The sequence below is a fragment of the Cibotium barometz genome, chromosome 64 (assembly GCF_041138505.1).
Source record: "Cibotium barometz isolate CiBa-2024 chromosome 64, ASM4113850v1, whole genome shotgun sequence".
Classification (NCBI taxonomy): Eukaryota; Viridiplantae; Streptophyta; class Polypodiopsida; order Cyatheales; family Cibotiaceae; genus Cibotium; species Cibotium barometz.
In genome coordinates this window covers 6772674-6788871 of record NC_141109.1, presented here as the reverse complement: position 1 = coordinate 6788871, position 16198 = coordinate 6772674, and the positions used below count along the sequence as shown (strand labels likewise).

General features: G+C 46.8%; 1 protein-coding gene across 1 annotated transcript in view; it reads right to left on the bottom strand.

The window, feature by feature from the left end:
- Nucleotides 1-297: 297 nt before the first annotated feature.
- LOC147603249 (caffeoylshikimate esterase-like) overlaps nt 298-16198 on the bottom strand; it is a 29147-nt gene continuing 13246 nt past the window's right edge. Inside the window, exons 2-8 of the mRNA XM_086796785.1 lie at nt 2897-2926; nt 2081-2207; nt 1798-1944; nt 1525-1655; nt 1198-1335; nt 992-1090; nt 298-793 (exon numbers count right to left, since the gene is read on the bottom strand). Coding sequence (XP_086652911.1) covers nt 569-793; nt 992-1090; nt 1198-1335; nt 1525-1655; nt 1798-1944; nt 2081-2207; nt 2897-2926 — 897 coding nt within the window. The 3' untranslated portion in view covers nt 298-568. The remainder of the gene's footprint in view (nt 794-991; nt 1091-1197; nt 1336-1524; nt 1656-1797; nt 1945-2080; nt 2208-2896; nt 2927-16198) is intronic.

The following is a 16198-nucleotide window of genomic DNA, read 5'->3' as shown; positions in this document are numbered from 1 at the left end:
GTATAGTCTCAACCCAAGCAAAGAAAGATAAAGATAAACGATAAATATGAGCTGCAGTAGCATTTCATAAGCACTTATTTAGAAAAAAATTAAATTAAATTAAATTTTGACGACGACTAGAAGGGAGCAACATGCTCCATGAGGACCCCTCATATCCTCTACAAAGTGAGGGCAAGGTAACAATCAGGCGTCTAGTCGGGGATCGAACCTAGTACCTCAAAGTTACAAGCCACCCCCTTTAACCACTAGAACAAGCGCCCGATGTTAACTTATTTACAAATTTTAGTCACAAGAATCTCAATCGAAATGAATGACCATTAAACACCTGGAATATGTCCTTAGAATTTCAATGTTACAAGCATGATTACAAATTCTAGTCACAAAAATCTCAATCAAAATGAATGACCATTAAACACCTGGAATATATGTGTCCTTGGAATTTCAATGCTACAAGCATGATTATAACAGCACCATAAATGCTTGAAATGGTGCACATAAAACCTGCACTTCAATCAGCTGGAAAATCTTTGAATGAGACTGCAATTCAATCTCCTGTGCATATCCAGCCTCAACTATCATCGGGTGCAGTGTGTGAAATAAGCCAAGATTTGATGTCACTCAAGACCTGCAAAATGACTTCATCTGGCTCTCCTTCCAATATACTGTGCCACGAATTCTCATACAAGCGAAGAGTCTTATCACTACTTATGGACTGCTCATACAGAGCTTTGCTAACAGAAGGATCCGTGACAACATCGCAAGCCCCATGCAAGATCAACAAGGGAAGAGAAATCTGTGACACACACAAGGGTATAGAGATGGTAAGAACACAAAATGCATTCAAAAAGCCTTCATCATCACAAACCACATCTCAATCATCTGCCACAAGCAGCATAAGCTTTCAGCAACATTGCCTTTGAATAGTATCCTTCTTCAATGTATCACGAGCCTCCCCTTTTGGCATATTATGTGAGTAGGTTTTGAGAATCACCTCATTCAATCGGCTGGAGACCTCATCAGTGGCTCTCAGCAGCTCAAGAGCCGTTTTCAAGCGTGGGGGGTCTTTGTAAGCTGCCACATTGTAAGCTGTCTGGAAACAAAAACACGAAACTAAAAAATGCTTTGAGAAATTGCAGAGAAAGGCGCAAGGCCTGCATAGACACAGTTTCTAAGCTTTCCCCCAAAAAAAAAAACAACCTGTTTTCTCTTCTTAACATCCTTAAACGCCATGTCTGCCAAATTTTTATCCGGCACCAGCTTCGCCCGTGGGATTAGGTAGGAGAGGATTATCAAGATCTGCAATAGTGGCCATGGTGGGTACATCTCTGCAGACATCTGTCAGAAGGACGACTAGTTAAGAGTAATCCATACCCTCATCATCCAAACATTACCCACATTGACCGTAACATTTAATAATTTCATAGGATTACAAGTTCACGCAATCGATGTCCCTAGTCATCCGTCATGTACATTACTGCATACTCACACTGATATGAATCAAATAGAAATGGATGGAAGCTTTACTTTACACATCGGAGCTACCAGTACTGCACCATTCCAAGCAGTGGGTTGCTTCAGGTGAACTTTCAGAGCTACTGCACCCCCCATAGACTCTCCAAACAGGAAGCAGGGAAGTTTCTCGAACTCTGGCCGTGCTGCATATCCGAGTGCAACCAAAAGTTTTCAAGTGAGATATGACATGAGAATGTTTAATTCTCCAATGCATCCATAGTAAGCATCAATTTGGATCAGGCAAGCATGCATAGATAAACGGAACACAATGTAGGAGAAGCAAACCTTTAATCTTTGAGTAGTTCTCAATGATATCATCCACAATCTTGTTAAAGTCAGAGATCAATCCATGTAGACCAGCTGAGAGGCCACAACCTTCGTAGTCCATCCCGAAAACAGCATACCCTGCCTTAGCAAGAATTCGAGCAACTCCTACAATTGCAGCAACCACGTTTCAAAACCGAATGGATGTCATAAATAAATGAGAATACGAGGTATAATGGCAGAAATTAGGTTTCAGAACCAATGAAACATAGGAGTGCCATACTGCTGAAAAGGGGCTGCCTACCCTCAAAGAAAAATGTGCAAGTATCACCATATCCATGGCAAATAAATACGGTTGCCTTGACTTTCTTTTCAATTGGCAGCCAACTTCTCGTGAATATCTCGATGCCACGGGAATTTTCCTCATAGAACTGCACACCCAGTAATAACACAAAATGCATGGAGGATAACGAAACAAGTCTTTCAGAAAAACTACTCAGTGCTTTTTTTTTTTATAAGCTAGTTTTTCATCCAAACACCCATGCATCTTTCTTGATTATAAACCGGAATGAAAACCTATTCTACAGTCAAGATTCTGTCCCATCTTCCTGACCTTGCTGCCATGCATCAATTAGTCCTGCTAAAGATTCAGTACCCACTCAGTGATATTCGTAGCCCTCCTGTTTGAATTCCTGTCCTCCTCATTTATGCAATGCAGTGCTATGCTGTAAAGTACCTGCTCCCCCACAATTAGCCTCTTTTAAAGCATAACGGTCTAGCCCTTGAATTCCAACCTACTCCCTAAATAAAAAGAAACTTCTGAAATGCCAATGAGGTGATAGCTCAAGTGGTAGAGGTGTTTGTCTAGGACCAAGAGGTCTTGGGTTCAAAACTACATGGTGCTTCCTTGGCAGCATCACCTATGGGCGGATAAAAAAATGCCTAAGGGCGGTGAAAAATGGTAACTACGGGAGGATCTTGGGCCTAAGGCTAGTCGCCGGGGGGGGGGAGTGGGGGAGTGGGTTGGGGAATGGATTCTGAAAACTCATGTATACACCTCACAACTCAAAGATGCTTTGGAGACAAATATGAAGGTCTAACAGAAAAGTGCACATCATACCTCTTCAGCCTTCACTCCATCCAGTGATTCCTGCATGAAGAAAAAAAAAACTTCAGGGCTGATGTTTAAAATGTCAAATGTACAAATAAACACACGCAAGCATGAGTGGGGCAGGCTGACAAATCCCTGCCATCAATCTCCTACCCGGGAATCCAATTGTACATACTCACAAATCCAAATATGTCACATGCCAAGATATTCACAATAGCATATACAAATGTTGCAAGTGAATAACCAAAATCCATGTGCAACTGTTGATAAGATGGAAAAAACAGCGTCGCCAAGCTCCCCGTTCTAAGCACTTCCCATCTGCTCCTCTGAACTTGCCCTTTGCTGCCCTCCCCTTCGTCTGCCTGCCTCTGTCCTCTTCGCTGCCCCTTCTGCCCCTGTCTGCTGTTCGTGCACCCATCCCTCCCTCCTCTGTCGCTTCCCTTTCCTCCCCTTCCGGCTTTTCCTCTGCTTCCCTCCTCTTTGCTGCCCTTTCCTCTGCCTTCCTGTTTAGCCATACTCCCCTCCACCTCCCCCCTTTGCCTCCTCCACCCCTTTCCCCCCTTTGCATTGCCCCTCCCCTTCTTTGCCTCCCTTCCTCTTCCCCTTGCCCCTCTGCTTCACCTTGGGTGCCCCTTTTTCCTTTTAGCCTCAAGAACAAATTACTCTTAAACAGGGTTCAAATCAGCCTCTAGCATCATGGCTAATCGATCCCCTCAGTCCGGGCGAACCATCCAATCGGGTGCGGCGTGCCCACAATCCCTACTTTTCCCACTTCTGCTGCCCAGGTAGTCACTGCCTCGGCTGATACTGTTCCCAAGGTTATGGTGTTGGCTCATAACAGTGAGTCCTTTGAGGATATTGTGCTGCTTTCGGGACCTAATGGTCCCTTGAAGCAATGTATGGAGACGTCAAGTAGACCTAACCAATGCCAGGTCTATCACCAGATGTGCGGGATTGCCCTAGGGCTAGGGGTCGTAGGAGGTAGTGCAAACACACTCCTCAAGCGACAGCCCAATGCTCTGCCTCGGCGAGGCTTTTGCTAGGAGTGGCAGGTCGTCTCTCATGGCCGCCCTCCATGTGAGAATGCTCAGGCACAGGATGATGCCTCTCCCAAAGACAATGTATAGAGTGATGATATTTGGGTCAGAGTCATCCTCGCAGAAGGATGCTGCATAAGGCAAAATGACTATGTTAGAGTCCAAAATGACTATGTTAGAGTCCTCCTTGCTTGGGATGGACAGGATGCACTTGGTATGGATGCACAAGACACGTTGCCATCTTATGAGGCCTTGCAAGATGCACAACAGGATATATGCCACGATGCCTTGCAAGGCATCCATGCATTGTGCACATATGCAGAGGTTGTGCACCGTCCAGGACACAATGAGCATATTGACATTGGACTATGTCAGAGGGCAGCGGAAAGATGTAGACAAATGACAAAAACATTGAAGCTCCAAGAGAGAGATGAGAGAAAACAGCAAAACGCTGATGCACTAATCCTCAAGAAAAGAGTGGATACAACCAGCCCGTAGGCGAGGAGTGGACTCCGTAGGTAGAGGGCTGAAGGTGCTCACCAAAGTGATCAAGAATGATGAAAAGTGAGGAAGAGGGCAGCATATATATACACTCCTATATGAGGTGGCCATGAAACCGATCCCGTCAAGTGGGAAAGACTCCGTTGGACACCCACACGCTTAATAGCACAACTTTAAAACCACAAATTTAAAATGGACAACTTTAAACAACTTGAAATTTAAATGAAATGAAATGGAAAGATGGACACCAGCACTGGGGCCGGAACGGGCCGACCCCCCCCCTCAATATATGATATATTTATTGGGAGTATTTAATAAATACAATGCTCCATGGGTTCTGAGAACCAGATAATGTCCATGTACATATGAAAACAGTACCAAACAAGTAGGCTCGAATTTCGATGTAGAAGCTCGAAGCAGAACGACCACTAGTGTGGTCCAATCGCTACGGTCCTGTGCTTTCACTGGACTCCGCAGAGAGCGCCTCACTGGTGTTCCGAGACCACGCACAAACAGGCGCTCTCGTACTAACGCCTGGCTCTCCCGATCTCAGCACCTTTGGACCGAGGTTCGCCAATATAGCTTGGACAACCCGGCACCGAACGGGTGTGGCCGTAGAGGGATGAATCCCTTATCAGATTTAAACATAAAATACTTTACTCAAATCTGAAAATCACTTACTTGCAGATGGTTGATAGAAAACCAAATATTTGTGGTGTTTGTGTAGAAGATGTAGCCACCCTTGTTGAAGAAAGAGTTGCCTCGTGTAGAACTTTCAAGACAGGCACCACCACAAAGGGTACAGCCGCCTGCTGTGAGAGAAGAAGCATCCACTTGCAAGGGCGGAGAGGCCTGGCTGCAGCGTGGAGGAAGGAAGATGGCGTGGAGGTGCAGCCAATTGTATCCTTCTGTTGATAGTAGCTACTGTGCAGAGGAGGAGAAGGAGAGGTTGCACAACTTGCTTGTTATGGTCGCCTGCATAGGAAAAAGCAGCCGCCTCTGGCCTGTACAGCAGCTCAACCTATTGGAGGTGACAGCTGATAGAAGATGGGTTATCTGCAGATATCTTCAACGTGGAGGTGAGGACAGCGCAGCCTGCTGTCTGTCAACCAGCCGCCTGTAGAAACTCATGCGCAGCCAGCAGTTACATAGACAGTAGGACAGCAAGAACAGTAGCCAGTCGCCTGTAGAGAATCATGGGGAGGTGCTTTGGCTGCAGCCTGTAGTGCAGAGAATAGGGCAGCCAGCAGCCTTAGAAGCAGTCGCTTATGGTTAAGGTAGAAGCATGCGCCTGTGGGAAAAGCAACATGCTTAGTGGGAAAAACAGCATGCGCAGCAGTCTTGCTGCAGATGGTACGCACAGCCCATCAGTGGAGCATGCGCAGCAAACTTCAGCCGCCTGGGAGCAAAGAAAGTACACAGCCGCCGGTTCTCACGTAAGGTGGAAGCGATGGGGTGCCCACGCTTGAAGGAGGGAGCTTTCTTTTAATAAAAATGAAAGTGGAGTTAACCTTGGTGATACCCACGCATGCATGTGGGGGATTAGTGGGGGTAGGTGACCATGCCCACCCCCACACTCACTTAAAAGTGGGGCTCCCCACCTTGGCCCCTAAGTGGGTGCCCAAAGGGGTTGCCCACCTTTAAATAAATGTGAACACCTAACCTTATAAAACAAAGGGGTTAGAATAAAATATTAAAACAACATGTGCAACATACTTACCACCTGTTCACATGCACTAAAACTCGTCAGAATACAGAGCAGACTTCACGACTCACTGGCAGGCGTCCCCGCTCAGTAAGTAACACGTCAAGCAGGCAAACACACAAATACATGTCATGCGAAAACAGTTTCAAACATGCAAAATATGTGTGCATGTGCAAAAAGTAACATGGACATATCTCCCGTTCATGGAACATGTACAAAATATCTGTCGGCACAAAACTGGCACGACATAAAAAAACATAAAAACCTGGTCTTCCTATGGAGTGACAGTCCCATAGGTAAGACACAGTTCCAGGCACGAGTTTCCCTATGGTGTGACAGTCCCATAGGCAAAACACGGCACGAATACTGGCTCTTCCATGGCGTGACAGTCCCATGGATCGAACACAGTCCAGGTCATACACGGGTGGCACTGATCTGGCTCCCGTCCATACGACACCATCCTGCTAACACACGGGTGGCACTAGTCTGCAAAATACTGGCCTCTTCACACGAGACACCGGCCTGGCCTCAAGTGAACGAGACGCAAAAACTGGAGATGGACCAAATGGTCGGCCAATTGGTGACAGGCCAACTGCTTCCTAGGCTCCTACACAACCTAAAAATAGGTAAAATATCCATAAAAGGGTGGGCAACCCACATCAAAGGCCCATAAAATAGGAGAAAAGTATGGAAAAAATGGGAAAGAATATGGGGAATGCCAGAGCATGGAAATGGCCACCAATAGGAGATGATATATGCTAACTAACCACCCCTCTCAGGTCCTGGAGGTGGCCCAAGACCCAAGGAGCTACCATGAACGCCGATAGTTGACTGAGATAATCCTTTGGTGAATAAGTCTGCAACGTTGTCCTGGGTAGGATAATATTCAAGGATAATGTCTCCCTCCAAGATCCGCTCCCGCACAAAGTGGTACTGGATTCCTACCGCGCATGAAATACCAGATTCTTAGCAATAGCCAAGCAATAGCCAAGCAACTCTGGTTGTCGCATGAGATAAGGGTAGGCTGTTGCTGTCGACAAACGATCTCCTCAAGTAGCCGCCGCAACCGAATCACCTCACAAGCGGTCGAACAAGCCCCTCGATACTCCACCTCTATCAATGAAAGCACCACCGTAGGCTGCTTTTTACTTGTCCGTAAAATTGCTCCAAATCCAAGAGTAAAGCAATACCCTGTAGTAGATCGTTAGGAATCCACATCTCCAGCCCAGTCGGAGTCGCTGCAGCCACATAAAGTGGCCCCCTCTCCATAGAAAATGCAAAAATCCTTGGTACCTTTCAAGTACCACAACACGCGGAGTGCTGCCTGCCAATGAGTGTCCAAAGGTGCCTGCATCAAAGCACTGAGAGTTCCGACCACAAATGCACAATCAGGGCATGTGTTGAGCAACCAAATCAAGGAACCAACCAATTTCCTATACAAAAGTGTATCTGAGGCTGGAGATCGGATCCAGAAGAGGAGAGTGTGATGCCGAGATCCATGGGGAAATAGATGGACTTACAATTTATCATCCTGAAAGCCTCTAGCAGATTTGTAACTTACCACTGGCGAGAAATGAATATGCCCATCTAAGCGCTGAAAAATCTCCAATCCAAGAAAGAAGTGAAGCAACCCAAGATCTCTCATCTCAAATTCCTTACTAAGGGCAGCCTTTGTCTGAGCAATGTGCGTTGCCATGGCTGCCTGTAATAATCAAGTCATCCACATAGAGAATGATAATAGTATACAACCCTTTCTCAGGATAAATGTACAGATTTGGATCAGCCGCAGACCGCTTCAAACCCTTCTGTTGAAAAAAAGCATCAATCTTCTCATACCAAGCCCTGGGGGCTTGTTTCAAACCATGTAAGGCCTTTTTCAGCCTGTAGGCCATACCTTTGGAGCCAGGAGCCTAAAAGAGAAAACACAGGTTGTAGGCAAAAGCACAAACTGTAGAAGGCTGTAGACAGTTGATTATTGCTGAAAATGAGCACGAGGGAAGCCCGTAGGTGCTTAAAAGCATAAGAGACTGTTGCAACAGCCAATGACCTCCAACAAGTATGCAAGAATGAGATGGGAAATGATGAGAAGGGTGTGAACCCTTATATATCTCCCATATGAGCCAGTCGGCCAGTTGTAGCAGGCTGACAGCAGTTATGCTAATGCAAGGCCTCATAGAAATGACCAGTACAAGCATGCTAGGGTACATGTAGACCATCTTGAGATGATATATTTTCCAACACCTCTTCAATGCCAGAGGGGCGGTCCAATACCAACACGCTAGAGTAACACCTCCAAAGTAGCTCTCGGAAGTGGTTTGGTGAACAGATCAACCACTTTGTCCTTGGTAGAACAGTAGGCCAGCCGAGAATCCAAGAAGATGGTAACCAGGAAAGTGTCAGCACAGCACAAATGCTCTAGAATCTGATGAATCCAAAGTGCCTCAGTGGAGGAGAGAAGGTAGGATTTGTACTCAGCCTCGATGGAAGAAGTAGCAACAGTCACAGTCCTTTGCTTCTGAGACTTCCAAGAAACTAATATTGTACCAAGCATGAAGCAATATCCAAATGTAGATCTCCAAGTATCAATGCAACCTGCCCAATGAGAATCTGTGAAACCAACCAAGTCAGCACCATTGGAATAGGTGATGCCATAATCTGAAGTACCTCGAAGATAATGAAGAACTCTCAAGGCTGCCTGCCAATGAGACCTTCGAGTGGCTGATGAGAACTGGCTGAGAACACTCATAGCATAGGAGATATCTCAACGGGTGTTAGCAAGGTAAAGCAATGAGCCAACAATCTACCGGTACTCTGTGGAATCCACCAAGGGTGTATTATCCCTCCCTGGATAACTTGGCATTGGGATTCATGGGACAAGAGAGAGGTGTACAATTTGGCAAGCCATAAAGTGAGAGCAACTTCTTCTCCTAATGAGAAATGAAGACTTTTTGCCAAACCTCCAGCCCAAGAAAATAATCCAAAAGGCCAAGATCAGTCATTTCAAATGTCTCTGAAAGCTTGGACTGAACCTGTGTGACCAACTCAGTATCTGAGCCAGAAAGGATGAGGTCATCAACATATAAAACAATGACACAAATATCCCCATCAGAAAGAAGCACATAGAGATTGTTGTCTGCATATGACCTCGCAAAGCCAAGAGATAACAAGAAGGCATCAATCTTATGATACCAAGCACGGGGTGTTTGTTTGAGACCATAAAGAGCCTTCTTCAAAAGATACACATGTGTCTTGTCCTTGAATCACAAAACTTCCTCCTCTAAATCTCCATTCAGAAAAGTGGATTTTACATCCATCTGGAACACAGGCCATCTGAAGTGTGCACCTAGAGCCAAAACAATCCTGATGGTGGTATACCTGGCTGTAAGAGCAAATGTCTCATCAAAGTCTTCACCTGCCTTCTGAGCATATCCTCAAGCAACAAGGCAAGTTTGTACTTGTCCAAAGTACCATCTACATGAAACTTGACTTTGAAAATCCATTTCACACCAATCACACAACGATGGAAAGGTCATGGCACCAAAGACCAAGTGTGATTCCTCTCAATAGAGGACATCTCTACTTCCATGGCTTGCCACCACTGTGGTTGTGAAAGAGCCATCAAAGTCTTCACCTTGCTTCCGATGTCTTCCGACAGAAGAGACAGACAGGTTTGAGGAGACTTGTCACGTGCATCCCGCACTTGGATGCCACGTAGACATATCTGTACAGAAGGTGCAGGACCTGGGATGGTGAACTGGTCCCATGTGAGCCCAGTCCGGGACGAGTCAGCCAAGGATCCATCTCAGTTGCTCGAGGTCAGGTGTGCATTGTCCTGCACAGGAGTCTAAGGTCAGGTGTGCACTGTCCTGCACATGAAACAGTGCCAGTCCGCGTTGTGAGTCTCCCTCTAGAATGATGTCAGTGATTCTGTGTATCTGGTATGGTACCGGATGCCAGATCACTGTGTAGTTAGTTAGAGTTTGCTTTTAGAACAAGGGGCCAGCCCATAGGGCTACCCCAAGTCTTAGTGTGGGCATGGGGATGGTGTGAAACCACCCCCATGAGGGCCAGGAAGGCCCTGGCTGAACCCACCAGCCATGGAGGGGCTGTAGGACAGCCCTAGGGGCAGGCTAAAGGCAGACATTCAGGAGATGCAGCCTTTGTATGGCTGTAGGGCAGGTATGGGGCAGCCCATACAGGCTGCCCAGCCCTCAAATTGTTTGCAAAAGCCTTGTCCAGCCCATCCAAAATCAGGCGCATGATGGCCAGCCATATATGGAACGATGCGCAGCATTTTATGGAATTTATGTGATTTTTTTCAGCATTAAATGCTGAATTATTCAGTAGTGCGACATTTAATGCTGGCTGCCTGGACTTCAGCTGGCCGACTGCTCTAGATGGAGTAGTATAAATAGGAGAGCCCATAATCCCATTTGTTCATCTCATTTCTCACCAAGAGCTCAAGCATAAAGGGGCTAGACAAGCCAAGAAGGTGCTAAGCAAAGGGGTGAAGGACTGCAGGTCAAGGGCAGGGAATTCCCAGCCAAGAAAGGTCAAGGATTTCTATATTTTCTTTCAGATTTACATCATTCTAATAAAGCAAATACACCATCCGTGGTGGGGGCCCTACAGAGGGTATTTGGGACCCAATACCGTGTCCTCTCTCTCTCTCTCTCTCTCTCTCTCTCTCTCTCTCTCTCTCTCTCTCTATTTTCTGTACATCTTCATTCAGTTTGTGCGTTAATTCCGTCGCGAAAAGAGTGCTGATTTCTAAGCATTAAAGTTACCGATTCTTCTCCCAAGCTTCCGCATGTTACAGTGGTATCACAGCCTACTTCAAGTGCAAAGATTCAGCAAAGAAACCAGAATTTTTTCTCGCTCGTGTGGTTGGTTTTCAGACGCAGGTGGACTACCCCTTTCGGAGTGACTCCTGTCCCTCGAAGGACGGTTGGTTTTCAGCCTCCGGACGTCTCCCACACAGATAGTGGATGGTCAGATTGCGTTCCGGAAAGGAAGTGCATTTTCCTGCTATGGCGAGCTTCGACGACGAGAGAGACCAAGAACCATGGGACCAGAGTGCACCAGGCAACCCAGCTAGGGCACCAGGCTAGAGTGTTCCAGCAGATGATGCGAGCAATCGCAGAACAGACAACCAAGTTGGATGAGCAGAAGGCGCAGATCTTGGCTCTGGAAGAGCGTACCCGTTCTCCAGCGTCGCGTTTTCCATCTCCTCCTCCCTGTCCTTCCGTATCCCAGATTCCAGATCCTCGACACAGGGACCCTCTCGCGGGGTCACAGCCGCAGCCGAGCTCTTTGCTTGAGTTGCAGATGCGTGCATTGGAGATCCGACAACGAGAAGACGAAGCCATGCAACGCATGGAACATGAGCGTTACCTCAAAGCTTTGGACGCCAGATTGACACCGGCGGCGCCCTCGAATCATTTTCCCGAGAAAATGAACTTCAGTAAGTATAATGGTAAACTCGACCCCACAACTCTTTATTCATGGTTGCATCAGTTTGAAGCTTACTTTGCCGCAGTTAGAAAAATAGATACTGACAGAGTGATCTTAGCCAGTTGGTACTTGGAAGGTGAGGCCATTCCTTGGTGGACTCAGTGGGCTCATGCCCACACCAGATTAGGTATGGCAGCTTATGTGTGGGACGAGTTTGTCCGCGACCTTAAGCAGTGGTTTCTATCGCCCCACTACCTTGAGCAACTCGAAGACGAGTTCAAGGGAGCGCGTCAGAACGCGCAACCAATCCTTCAGTTTGCCAATAGAATTTTGACTTTATGTCTGCAATTAGGCTTATCTGATACGGACAAGAAAGGGCAGTTTTTGTATGGCCCTGACATGCAAATCCAATGGGAGGTGCGTATGTTTAGGCCAGCCACCTTTGAAGACGCGCTCTCGCTTGCACAGAGTGCAAAAATGAAACATAATGGTGGCAAGCCCAAGACTTCCCAGCCGGCTTCTCCTAGGGCTACCGCCTCAGGGGGCAAAAGCCAGAACCAGACGGGGTCTTCCCCAGGACAGAGCCCGGGAGCCTCTGGCTCCAAGAACTCGAACAATGCGTCTAAACTTACTCCAGACCAGAAAGCGGGGTCAAGTAAGACAAGTGGCAAGTTGAGTGCTGAGGAGCTTTCTCAGTACAAGAAGGAGGGTAGATGTTTCTTTTGTCATACAAAAGGACATACTTCTTGGGATTGTCCGAAGAAGCCTCCAAAGCCCGCCGCCGCCGCCTCCACAACTTCCGTGGTGAGCTCAGCTCCCACACAAACCCCAGCGGCTACCCCTAGTTCTTCAAACCTCGGTGCTTCAGTTGGAGCAATTATTAGTCGGGAGCTCGAAGATAAGCAGAAGGGCGCCCATGACCAGGAGTATAAGCGCAACGAATTGCTCAGGTCCTTTGGCTACATAGGTGGCCAGAGAGTCGTCTTGTTTGACAGCAGTAGCACGAAGGATGTGGTCACGGAACAGGCCACTAGGCGTGCCCATTTCAATCTGACTTCGGTGGACAAACAGGTTGAGGGTTTTAGCACAGGCATGACAACGAGCGTCAAGTATGAAGCTCTAGGTGCTAAGTGTTGGGGTAAAGGCATAATGCCCACCCTTATAGTGTGTACAAGCCCATAAGTTATAGTACATAGTACACTTAGTACTTTTAATGTACTAAGTGCACTATGTGTACTAGTGTAATATACATGTGTGATAGGGGAGTCACACACTCACACTTGATGAGTTGACTTATCCCCACAACTCTCTCTCTCTCTCTCCCTTGTTCTCTCTGTGTATGTCTCCCACATGAATTAACCTAACCCTAATTCTTCCTTCTCCCATTCAACTGGTATCAGAGCCATTCTGCTGGTGGTACCCTGTGACTGCTATCAGCTGGCTTAAGCAGTGCTGCTCTCCCAGGCGCAGGTGGAGAAGAAGGCGAATGCAGGGGTGTCAGCACTGGGCAGCATACGTCCATACAACAGCAGGCGGATAAGCGCATCTGGAGTCGGCTGCAACATGAGTCCTAGGCAGGCGGGCGTCAACAGCGCGAATATAGTGCAAGGCAGCAAGCGTTGGTCGCTAATCGTGTAGCGAGCCACTGAAGTGAGCGAAGGCGAGCGTTGGGCGTTCAACTGGCTACTAGGCGCTAGGCGAAGGCAGGCGAGCGAAGAAGCGTTGGGCGAAGGCGTTGGCGAACAAGCGCTGGCTACTAGGCGCTAGGCGAAGGTAGGCAAGCCTGAAGGAGGCCAGCGCATTCAAGCGAAGCAGGCGGAGCAGGCGGATACGTAGCTGGGCAGCGTCAACAGCTTGAGACGCCAACTCGTCGAAGCTAGATTGGGGCCACGTCTGTGACCAGCCCAAGCCACGTTCTCTGCACGACAATACCCGTCAACTGCAAGTACAGTCGCCCAGCCCTCTGTCATCCGTACAGCAGCAAACGCATCAGCTTGATTGGAGCAGCCATCAAATCTGCAGCAAGGATCACCTCCAAGAACCTGCACAGCAGCTCCTTCAATTGCCCATTTCTGCAAAAGCAGCAGCAGCAGCAGCATCAACCCTTTTTTCTGCAACAAAAAAATCAGAAATTACAAGGTATTCTGCTTCAAATTTTTTTTGGGATTTGCAATTGAGCAAGTACAATCATCAATTGAGCAGGTACAGGTGCCCAATTGCTCAATTTTGAGCAAAATTGGCAAAATTGGGTGACATTGGTCACAATCAGGATCAATTTGCAGGAAATTGGATGTCGAAATTTGGGGCTTTTGATGTAATTGTGCAATTAAGCACTCATACATGCTGTATGATGTGAGAAATCGCACATTTGGGCAAAATTTGCAGCAAATTGCAGTGCAAATCAAGGGGCTTTTGTGCCGATTGGATTGATTTGCATGCAGGCGATCGCATTTGATGCTGTGGATAATGTGCTGATGCCTTACAAGCACTCAATGTGCCTGTAAATCAAGGGGCTTTCATTATTTTGATGTATATGTGGTCAGGGGGAAGCATCGTGAACACTCTGGATGCCTTCATGTGCGTCAATGTACCATGTATGATCAAAAATTGATCTTAAATCAAGGGGCTTTTCAAGTTTGTATGCTTGTTAAGCTTGGCAAAGCAGCAGGCAAGACATTTATGCCTTGAATCCTCAGAAATCAGCTTGCAGTCAAGGGGCTTTTGCCCAATTTCTATTCGGGACTGTTGTATGCAGTGTACGGGACTGTGAAAGTCTGATTTTCACTCATTTGGACAGCCAAGAGAGCATTTATTGCTATTGTACCTGCTAGTACAGATTCGGCACAGCTTTGTGCAAGTTTTGGCATGGCTGTACACTGATTTGAGTGAGGAAAAGGTTCAATTTCAGCTGCTGTACTTGCCGGTACAGGTTTGGTACATCATTGGTGAGCACTTGGTACTGCTGTACAGTACTTTGGAAGGGCAACAGAGCACATTTAAGGTGCTGTCCAAAATCTGCAGCAACCAGATTTTGGTGATTTCATCACAAACAGTGGGAGAAAAGTTGCATTCTTGCTTCCGCAGTGGGAGATAAAGCTTGGGAGAAAAACTGTGAGCACTTTGTGTGCTTTTGGTGCAGTGTTTGCACAATTTTGCAGGGAGTCAGGCATTGACAGGTTGCATATTGCTATGGCAACCACAGGTGAGAGCTCTTCATTGCTTCACATCAAGAAGCTTGAAGGCTCGCATAATTATGATATTTGGCAAACCCAGTGCTACAATGTGTTGCTCCAGAAAAAGCAGCACAAGCCTATCAAAGAAAGGGGTGTAATGCCCGCTTCTCTTACTGCTGAAGAGTGGAAAGATATGGATGAGCTGGCAAGATCTACTATCATGTTATCTGTGTCAGACTCTTTACTTTTCAGCATTCGTGAAGAGAAGACAGCTTGGGGAATGTGGCAGAGATTGCAGGACTTGTATGCCCAACAAAGTGCCTCAAGCAAAGTGTATTGGTTGAAGAAACTCATAGGTCTTCAGATGAAGGAAGGGGCGTCTATGACAGTCCATCTAAATGAGTTTAATGGTATTGTCAGCCAGGTCATTAATCAAAAGTTGGCAATGGACGATGAGTTCAAAGCCACTTTTCTGTTATGCACTTTGCCAGAGAGTTGGGACACATTCAGGACAGCCACCAGCAATTCGCATGCTATGCTGTCATATGCAGATGTTGAGGGTGCTCTTCTTCAAGAAGAGATGAACAGGAAAAACAACTCTGTTGGAAAGTCCAATGCAATGAATGCACGGGGGAGATCCCAACAAAGGGGAAAAAGCCAAGAACGGGGAAGGAGCAAGTCTCGCTCCAAAAAGGATTTGGAATGCCATTATTGTGGCAAGAAGGGACACATTAAAAAGAAATGCTACAAATGGAAAAATGATCAAAAGGAAAAGGGAAAAGGCAAAGACAAAGAGAAAGATGAAGCCAAAGATGTAAAGCCAAAGGGCAAAAGTGGAGTCAAGATTGAAGAAATCAATGTGTCACATGCAGGTGGCAGTGAGGATGAGGTCCTATTTACGTCTTCACTTGATGCCCATTCACTTCTTACAGGTGGTCATGGTATGCACTCGTGGATCATTGATTCAGGTGCCTCCTTTCATGTCACAGGTTGCAGAGACTAGTTTGTCAGGTATACTGCTGGCAATGAAGGAGTGGTTTATTTGGGTGATAACCATGCATGCAAGATTCTTGGCAGAGGTGATGTGAGGCTTGTGTTTTCAGATGGCTCACAGCTTATGCTCCATGATGTCAGGCATGTGCCTGAGATCAAGAAGAATCTGCTTTCTACTGGACAGCTTGATGATGCTGATTATGTTACCACATTTGGTAGTGGAAAGTGGAAGATTAGTAAGGGCTCACTGGTTGTTGCCAGAGGCTCTAAGGTGGACACTCTTTACTTCATGCATGCAGGTGTTTGTCACCATGCTAATGTAAATGCAACCGAGCTGCCGGAAATTTCTATGTGGCATAGCCGGTTGGGACACACGAGTGTCAAGGGAATGGAGCAATTGTCTCGTTTGGGTTACTTGCCTTCTCTAAAGTTTTCAAGTTTTCAGTTT